Source organism: Primulina huaijiensis, chromosome 13 (assembly GCF_012295235.1).
Source record: "Primulina huaijiensis isolate GDHJ02 chromosome 13, ASM1229523v2, whole genome shotgun sequence".
NCBI classification, from domain to species: Eukaryota; Viridiplantae; Streptophyta; class Magnoliopsida; order Lamiales; family Gesneriaceae; genus Primulina; species Primulina huaijiensis.
Genome location: NC_133318.1, coordinates 17257543 through 17267929, shown reverse-complemented (window position 1 = coordinate 17267929; position 10387 = coordinate 17257543). Strand labels below are relative to the sequence as shown.

The following is a 10387-nucleotide window of genomic DNA, read 5'->3' as shown; positions in this document are numbered from 1 at the left end:
AACAAAAGTCAATGACGACATGCACATTTATTCACAAATTTCATCGAACGGATCATATTCATTTACTGTATTTAATTGGTTTTGTTTATTTTTCAAATCTATGTTCAGCGTTGATGGATGTTCGGTAAAATAAGCGATCTTTAATCAATTATCATGGATTTGATTATCTCTTTCTTGTTGAAAAATTATTTAAAAATATGTTAAATATTTGTGTTGAAAATGTGAATGTTGAATGTTGAAAATTAGGTAAAATTAGGTGTTGAATGTTGAAAATTAGTGTGTGATGATGTAGGTAATGATGTATTTTATTTTTGGATTATTTGNTCATCAAATCATGCCGAGATTATTGCACTACATGAAGCAAGCCGTGAATGTGTGTGGTTAAAATCAATGACTCAACATATCCAAATCTCATGCGGATTATCATTCGACGAGAAGCCTGTGATACTATATGAAGATAATGCTGCATGTGTTGCTCAAATGAAAGAAGGATACATAAAAAGCGACAGAACTAAACATATTCCTCCTAAGTTCTTCGCATTCACCAAGGAGCTTGAGAAGAATAAATGTATTGATGTTCGTCACATTCAATCAAGTGAAAACTCATCAGATCTCTTCACAAAGGCACTTCCTACGACAATATTCAGAAAGCACATATATAATATTGGGATGCGCAATCTACGAAATTTGTGAAGAATTGTTCGTGTCAACATGAGGGGGAGTTTACGTGACTGCACTCTTTTTCCCTTACTATGGTTTTTATCCCAATGGGTTTTTCCTAGTAAGGTTTTTAACGAGGCAGTATAAAAACACGTAATGTATACAATCATTATGATCATCATCACAAGGGGGAGTGTTGAAAAATTATTTAAAAATATGTTAAATATTTGTGTTGAAAATGTGAATGTTGAATGTTGAAAATTAGGTAAAATTAGGTGTTGAATATTGAAAATTAGTGTGTGATGATGTAGGTAATGATGTATTTTATTTTTGGATTATTTGTAAAAATTTTCTATAAATAGATCTCTCATTTGTGAAGAAAATCACAATTGAGTTGAGAGAAAAATATTATAAAGTGTGTAGTGTGATAATTTTGAGAGTTTGAGATTTTTACTTTTTTACCGTAAATTTTTACTTTTTCACAACATTTCTAATATTTTATCGAACGAATATGTTACACAGTATTTTTTAAGTGTTGTTATTTGACTAGAGTATGTTTGTAGACTTTTACATTAGCCTTTATCCAATGTCGAACGAAAAAGTATATTAATATACATGTTTGTATAGATATAAGTAATAAATGATGTTTTGAATAATTACTTACAATTCAGTTTTATAATTCAATTTTATACAAATCATGAAACTGAATGATTACATATAATTAGTGATAAAATTTCACGTTAATATGAATAAGATTAACTCAACTTTGGCTGGTTTACAGGACCACTTTTGGCATACATTTCTTTTCACAATAATAATGATTATTATATGTGTGGCATTGATTTCACAATAGTTAGTTATATTTTTGGTCTTAAAAGAAGAGAATCCTATGGAAATTTTAAATAATTCCAAGATTTGACCTTTCACTAACCATAAAAAAGTAATATAAAATAAATTATAAACATGGTTCAAAAAATGTCATAGATTCGCATTCGCCCTTTTTTTTTCTTGAAACGAGATCAGTCAAATAACCAAAGACACCGAGGGCTTCCAACGATCTCATCGAAATTTTCTATTTATTGACTCAAGTTCGACTCTTCTTCATCTCCTAGATTAGAATATAAAAATAATAATAAATTAATTAAATTATAATTAGTAACACATTCATTAATTATAGACCTTAATTGGACAAATAATATTAAATTATAAACTTGAGATCTGAATCAATGGGAAAAATCGTACAAGATTTATAGAAAATTATTTATATATTAAATATGGGGAGACAGTCCTTGGTACAAATTTAAACCAAAAATAAAAAATTGTGTGCCCCGTGACTCGGTTTGGATTGAGGTTACGACAAAGAGATTTAGAATACGAACAAAACTCCACTCTCCATCCCACATGCTTACCCACCCTTTTTTTTTTTTATATGAGATATTTGGTTTAAATTTATGATATTGTTTTCAGAGTTAATTTTATAAAACAAATCTCTTATCAAATTCAAAACATGAAAACATATTATTTTGTATGTAAAAAAAATTATTCCTCATTTAAAAAATGAAGTGAATTGATTCGTTTTACAGATATAGATCTATAATAACATATCAATTGATACTTACTTTTTTTTTCTTATTGATGATGATGAAACTCATAATCGTTAATATTCAGTACATATTGTATTAAAGTTTATAGAAGTCCAGATGGTTTGAGCCACCTATTTATGTACTAGCTTTGCAATAGCATAGACGAAAAGTTAAAAAGTTATTTATTCAATAATAAAACATTTTATATGTAAAGATTTGGGGAGGCAATTAGATGTCATATTTGAAAGGTGGTCAAAATACAAGTTGACTTTCAGAGAAAATGTTATTCTAAGAGGACAACTGGAGGAATGCAGCTTTTGGGTTACACAGCTTCCAAGACGTATTAAACAATTTTCATTTCTTGATAATTTTTTTTATATCTTAATCTTAATCTTAATCTAGGGACTTGAGAAATAATCGAACTTGAATCACAATATATGAGGAATTTTCGTGAGACCATTGGACCAAGCCTTCGGTCTCATTTCTTGATAATTATTCAATTGCTTTAAAACTTATGTCAAAACTTAAATGTGTATTTAATCTTTTTCATGTATTTACATTCTCTCATCCACAAAAAAAAATATGTTTGTTCTTTTTGAGTCCACATATAATTTTTCAGATGAAAATCGATGCAAAACATTAAAAATATGATACTAATATATGATATTTTAAAATTGAAAAGTACGAACATGAGAAAAAATCAATATTTGGATTCCATTCTCTCATCATTTACATAGCGAAACGTGTATGTTTATACTTAATCCATCGAATTATCTATCTATCTATCTTGTTGTAACTTTCAAAACAAGAAATATTCTTATGTTTAGCTAAACACAAATACTCATATAATAATTCATTTATGGGCTTTGCATATTAATCATTTATTTATACGTGGGCTTTTCATTGGACTTGTTCCTCTGTTCTTCTAATTTTTTGGGCTTCATAAAATTTTGGGTTCTTACTTCTTTCTCTTCGATTCTCCCCTGCAAGCTTTGCAAAGGAAGACTCTCCATTCTGATCTTGGATCACAAACGATGAAAGGTAAGAGCTGATAAAGGCTTGGTAAACACATATGTCGTCTGTGTTGGGTAATAACATCAAAACGATGATGATCATGATGATAATATAGTACCAAAAAAGCGAAATAAAATAATCAACAAGAACACGAAAATTTATGTGGTTCACCCAAGATAGGTTATGTCCACAAAGCTACTGCAAATCTTTATTATAGCGAGAAAATTACACGTGTATACAAAACAGAATATCTCACAATCTCGACCCTTCGAGTATAAACGTGAAAATATTTTCTCCAACTCACACAAGAGAACCTCATAACACTTTGCTTTCTCTTATCTAAGAAACTTTGAAATTGCTTCTGTTTTGCTATGATTTAAAATGGTCGAATAACTTATCTATTAATAGATGCAAATTATCGTGTGAAAACGCGTTTTCTTCATCAAAAGAAAACAATCATTAGCAAGAGAAGGTGAAGTAGGAATATTACTTGATGATTGAGAAAAACTTGCGGAAGATAAATATCAGATGAGGAAGTAAAATTAGCAAGAGACGCTATGCATTCTTTTTATTAAGACTAGTAAAAAGAAAAATGAATACATCAAACTTGACATTCCTCAAAATATAAATTCTATCATCATTATTCATACACTTATAACTTTTATGGACATCACTATACCCAAGAAAAGTACATGGAGTTGAACGAAAATCAAGTCTATTTGTGTTGTAAGGTCAAGGACAAGGAAAACAAAGGCCCCCAAAAACCCGAAAAAGATAATAGTTAGGCACATTGTTATATTGCCTTTGGAAAGGGCTGCTCCAGTAAGATCACAGGTTGGAAGCTAATTGATAAGATAAACGACAGTTGAAAAAACATCTTCCAAGTATTCCAATGGCATTGAAGAATGTGATAATAATGAAATACTAGTTTCTAATATATGATGGTGTTTACGTTCAACAAATCCATTTTATTGAGACGTACGAGGACACAAAAATATATGATTGATGCCATGAGTATGAAGAAAAGAAGTTAATGATCAAAAGTCCCCATCAGAGTCAGATTTGATGGTTTTTATTTGTCTGTCAAATTGAAGCTCTACATATTTCTTAAATTTCATAAAGTTTGAGTTACTTTATATTTAAGTTTGAGGAAATATATCCAAGTGTACCGAGTACAAGCATCGACAAAACTTAGATAATGTGGAAAACCATTTCTGGACATGGTGTGAACAGGTCCCGATACATCACCATAAATTAATTCAAGAAGCACAAAAACTTTAGAGTTGGAAGACAAGAAAAGAAGTTGGTGTCTTTTGCCAAGCTCACAATCTGCGCAACAACTGAAATTATCATTTCTCGAGAAGGAAATATTACAAATTAGCAAAATATTCTTGACTATTAGGGTGTGAGATGTCCTAATCTATAATGTCATTGAGCTAATACAGGGAAAGAAAATCGAACGGGTTGGCAATGACAAAACTGGTTCACTTTATTCACTGAAAAAAAATTTGAGTTGAGACAAAGTGACCAAGAGTTTAACGCAAAGGGTGGCTTTCAAGGTTGAACTTGTATAGGTCTTCATGTAAAGTCTCATTGAGAAAGATTCCTTGTGTTGCTAGGTCCTACAGAAGCAATGATGAAATTCAAAGAAGACATGATTATCTTGAGCAAATTTTCTCACACTAAGCATATTTTTCATTATATGTGGAACTCGATGAAGATTATTCAAAAGAAACGTGCATTATAAGAAAGGAAATGAAAATTTATATTGTCCAATATGAGATATAGACAAACCTGCACTATTGCTCATATGAATCTTACCACCATCGGAATATTTAGAACCAACGGAGAGATTTGAAAGGTCATTATTTACATGGTGAGAAGCACCAGAGTCGGGGAACCACCACTCCTCATTCGATGGTTCTGATTTTGTAGTAGTGAGAGTTGTTGCTGGGTAAGATCTATTGGAACCATCAGAAGGGGTGCGAGGAAGCGGTGATGAGCGCTGAGGGGGTGTATAATCTTGATCAAATAGATAGTAACAAATTTCAGCAACGTGTCCCATATAACCACAAATTTGACGAACTGGTTTGTTGTTATTATTATGTCAGTTTCTTCGACCCCCTCGAGAAAATATTCCATGACCCCGACCTTTGTTGGATACTTGATGGGAGTGATAGTTTGGTTTACACTCCAGAGGAACAGTAGCAGTGTTAACTGTAGGTGGAGTGACACCATAAAAAGTGTAAGCCTCAAACTTTTTTTTCATGGGCCATGAAGAAAGCACCAACTTCAAAGAAACTTTAAGTATTAGATTTGGAAGTTACACGAACAACCATAGAGTCATATTCCATCCCAACACCACCGAGAATATATAGAATTTGGTCTTCATATGAAATAAGATGACCACATGCAACAAGTGTATCCATGTAGCTCTTCGTTTTAACAATGTAATCCTTCAGGCTTAGACCCTCTTTCCTAAGTGTCTGGATTTGAAGTTTATATTGCATGACTCGGGGTTTCGATCGAGTAGAAAAGATGGTCGAAACTCTGCTTCATAACTGGACGAAGGATGCACAACCAATCATTTGAGCTTGGACGCCCTCAATCATGGACATGAAAAGAAAAGAAAAGAAAAAAGAATTTGGTCTGTCGGCACCAAACAACGAAGTTAGGATTAACAGCCTCATTATAGTTAGGATCTGAGATGACGTAAGGCGGTATTGAAGGAGGATCCAAGATGTAACTCTCGAGTCCAAGACCTCTGATACCTACGAAAATCTTGAGATTCCACAAAAGACAATTCTCATCAGTGAGTTGAACGACGGTGATTTGGTTAGCCGGATTAGGGTTATTGGCAGAGGTATTATCAGCCGAGGTGGTGGAACCAGGATTAGGAGAGGCGTCAGCCATTTCCAGGCTATGGATACATAGTTAGAAAAACACGAGCACGAGAAAAATCAATATTTGAATTTCTTTCTCTCATCATTTACAGAGCGAAACGTGTACATTTATACTGAATCCATCGAATAATCTATCTATCTTGTTGTAACTATCAAAACAAGAAATATTCTTCTTTTTAGCTAAATACAAATACTTAGATACGATAATTTCATTTACGGGATTTGCATCTGAATCATTTATTTATATGTGAGCTTTTCATTGGGTTTGTTCCTCTTTTCTTCTAATTCTTTGGGCTTTGTCTTCTTTCTCTTCAACTATTAACTGTTTCAAATATGGTACTAATATATAATTTTGAGTACTTAAATATATAAGATAAATATTGGTATTAATGACACATTTGTCTTTTCGGATGAAAATTGATATAAAAAGTGAAAAAATGATATTAATATATGATATTTGAGTATCAACTAATTTAGATCTGATACTAACATATGATTTTTTTAATACACAAACATGTGTAGTAAATGTTAATATTAATAAAATTGTTCCAATTTTGTCCTCAAAACCTTATATTTTGTATCAAATCTAAAACAATTAATACTCAAACATCATTTATTAGTATCATATTTTCGATATTTTGTAATTATTTTCATTCGAAAAGACAAATGTATCATTAATATCAATATTTGTTATACATGTTTTGGTACTCAAAAATCATATATTAGTATCAAATCTGAAATAATTGATAATCAAATATCATATTTTTAATAATTTGTACTGATTTTCATCCAAGAAAAATATATAGTTCCGAAAAACTTACGAAATTTTTTGCAAACACGGTTTGTTTGCTTTTGAAAATTTTTGTGCAATTTGCCAATTTTTTATTTTATAGGAAAAAAAAAACACTTAATTACAATCAAGAGTAAAAGGGAAAAAAGTCAAAATAACTACTTTCGAAAAAGATATCGGATCGAACTAAATTACTCAACTGTATCAAACCTATCTCCCCAAGCTAAAAAGAGAAGAAAAAATATATAAAAACTTTTATTTGTAGAGGCAAAAGAGAGCTAAAAATTATTAAATACTGAACATACAGAATAATTAGTTTCCCCGGAGAAATATATAATTCATAAAATACATAATGAGCAACAAGCACACCACAAACATCCTACGGAAAAATCGAAGAATAACAAGAAGCGCAATTTCACATATTCCACAACAATGTCATTCAAACCACCAAATTACATCTTACACAATGGACCAAATCAAAGAAACTTGTAGCCAATTGACACTGATTTCCAGCGTTACCATATTGCAATAAATCACAATGAAACAACAGCTCCAACCCCACCCCAACTCCTCCCAAATTTCTTGCCTCTACCCATGCTGTTTACGAGTACTAGAGACCTATTATGACCATCAACTAACTTAAACGAACACGCGTAGATATATGAGGTAAAGCCGCATGCTTTGCTTCATAAACTTTTTAAATCTTATCGAGCTTTTCAGCTTTCACAACAGGGTTTGCCTTTGCTATAGCATCCTGACCAGCAATCCGGTAATCAAATTGGCAGTTGTGTTTGTCAGAGTACCGATGAACTGAACAAAACATATACCCGCACCTGCAACTGAATCCCGTTAAACCCACTCTCTTGTTGCAGGTGGAGCACCTGTTTGGTCCTTCTTTCGCCTTCACACCTGAGCCATGACCCGTCCCCAGTTCAGAAGATTGTTGAGGAGAAACAACCTTAAACTCTGATTCAGTATTTGATGCTTCAGCTAAAAAAGGCTCGATTTTGTTGGTACTTGAGCTAGAGTTAACTATGTCCTCAATAGATGAGGCAGCAAGCTTCGCCTGTTGCTTTAATACAGTATCCTTGTGACATTTGGAGCACATATTCATGGTTGTTGCACTTCCAAAGAAACCACAGTTGTTGACGCAAAGAATGGGGCCTTCTGGCACTTGGCAGCCTGTTTCCTTGGAAGACTCCATTAATCCAAGTCCTGTCATTCACCATGCACGGCTTGTAAAAATATATCCAAGAAATGTATCAGGATAAAAGAGTAGATCAACTAGAGAAGGTGAAAATCACCATGCCCGCGTAGGAAATTACATATAAAGAAAAGAAAAGCACAATCGGTTCCATGATCCATTGACAGCTGTATGCACTCTAAACGTCTTGACTAATTTTGCCTAACACAGTTTCACAGTACACATATCTACCATTTGGATTATCTATTTCCCTTTATGCTCTTTCACTCCATGAAGAGAAAGGAAAAACTGGCTGTTATCTATGCAAAAACAGAACAATGAAAAATGACACCAATCTTCTCTCATGAGGATATTATTCAGGAAGAAGGGCTTCTGAGCCACAATATGTGGGCACTCGGCAAAATGATTTTACATGTATGCCAACAGTTTTTGAAGGAACAAAATAACTTGTTCTTGTGCAGTATATTACATGGTTAAATACAAACCACAAAACATTTAAACTTAACCTTTACATGAATTGAATCACAAAACTAGCATGATCAAGCAATTAAGCAGCTAGAAGGAAGACAAAGGTGTCTTCGAAAAATTAAACATGAACCCAAAAAATAAAGTCCTTGACCAGGACTAATCGAGTTCATAAAGCACATCAGAGTTCAAGCTTTCTAAAACATAGCTGAGAGAAAAAGTGTGAATAGTTGTCCAGAACTAAAAACAACTCCAATTTGGCCATCTAGCACGGTGCATATTTTAATTATCTTCACGATTAATCTCCATCAAAGGGATACCCCAATATTTGTCACATGCATAAGGACATACAAGAAGTACAGACTACTGACTTCAGGACATAATATCAAGTCTGTGATAGGTTGTAAATAACGATATATCTACCCAGATGGTCTTTGGGATAAAAATTCATGATCAGATTACTAAATTATCGAGCTATAAAAAACATATTTATTTCGTCAAACCACAATCAATTTACTGGTCATTCAGCTATCAAAGCATATGATTATTTTGTGACGAAAGAATAGAAAAATAAATAAATAAATAAATAATTTTCGTCCATCTGCCAAATGGTATGACTTCGTAGGAACTACCCATCAAGGTGTTACAAACCTTAGCAACACCACAGTCTGCACAAAACAACACAACAGATTCTCGAATACCACAGGATATTGATTGTGAGTAAAGTGTTTACTGATGTAAGAGGCAACCATGTGAAAAAATACCTTCACCCAGTTGCTTTTGCTTACTGTACATGATATTATACATCAATATTTACTTTCATTTCTCACATAATAGATAGCCTTCTGAAGTGAAATCAAGAAAGTAGAAAGGAATAAAGCAACAATCTTCTTATCCACTTAATTCAGAGAATTCAAAGTTGAGAGAAAACCATCATCACGTTGCACCACATGCGATGCAACATGTAGAATCCATGAGTTAAAGCCTATAGTACTTTTACTTTCCTTTAAAAAATCAATTAGAGCAAAAAAATATCTTAATCGAAAAAACTCAGATGGTGGTCTCCAATAATTTTTTAAAAAAAAAAACAAACTGATCTTCCATTTTTCTCACCATCTCTATAGCCCAAATAACAGATAACAGATCCCAAAGTTAAAACGAGCAAAACTGAATCTACTTCGTTTTTTTTAAAAAAAAAACACCCAAAAAAACCTAGCATCTCCTAGAACTTCAAAATTAATATCCAAAGTTCCAACTTTTCTCAAAAAAGCTTCGTCCACACCTAATAACAAGCCTTTTTTCGAAGTTTAAAAAAAAAAAGCATACTCATCGTAGTTGTCCACTTAATAGCAAAAATCTACACTCGGACGATTATGTTCGCAGATAATGAAATAATGCAAAACGAAAATAATTAACAAAGAAAAACTGCAACCCAATAGAAACACGCAGTGGAAAATTTCAGCTACCATAATACGAAAAATAAAAAAGGAGTTTTACCGATCCTGACTAAAATAAAAACCAAAATTCTTACACTGCTTCTTGACCCACAAGAAATTATAAAGAAAAGAACCAATTTTTACACGAACTAAAACAGATCACTGAATCTGAATAAAATCCTTCGAGAAAAATCACGAGTTAGGGTGCCTAAAGCGTTGATGATACCTGAAATTGGGAAAAGAGAGAAGAGAAGGTGGGGGAGAAACAGAGAAGGGTATCTGCGTGGGTTCACTTTTAAAATTCAGATTCTATTCATTTTGTCTTAATTGTA

At 32.5% G+C, this 10387-nt stretch overlaps 1 protein-coding gene across 3 annotated transcripts; it reads right to left on the bottom strand.

Annotated features, from left to right (window-relative positions):
• Positions 1-7348: 7348 nt before the first annotated feature.
• Positions 7349-10387, bottom strand: LOC140991563 (zinc finger A20 and AN1 domain-containing stress-associated protein 8-like). 3 transcript variants are annotated; one of them, XM_073461582.1, is made up of 2 exons: positions 10282-10387; positions 7349-8165 (listed from the first exon to the last, which is right to left on the bottom strand). In XM_073461582.1, the coding sequence occupies exon 2, from the start codon at positions 8152-8154 to the stop codon at positions 7648-7650; it is 507 nt and encodes a 168-aa protein (XP_073317683.1). In that variant the 5' UTR covers positions 8155-8165; positions 10282-10387; the 3' UTR covers positions 7349-7647. The 3 variants fall into 3 exon arrangements, with proteins under 3 accessions (XP_073317683.1, XP_073317684.1, XP_073317685.1); XM_073461583.1 differs by having other exon boundaries at positions 10151-10348; XM_073461584.1 differs by lacking the exon at positions 10282-10387 and adding an exon at positions 10117-10264.

Bases quoted from the DNA above. Each gene is read 5' to 3' on its own strand.
- LOC140991563 (XM_073461582.1), bottom strand. From the start codon at position 8,154: ATGGAGTCTTCCAAGGAAACAGGCTGCCAAGTGCCAGAAGGCCCCATT.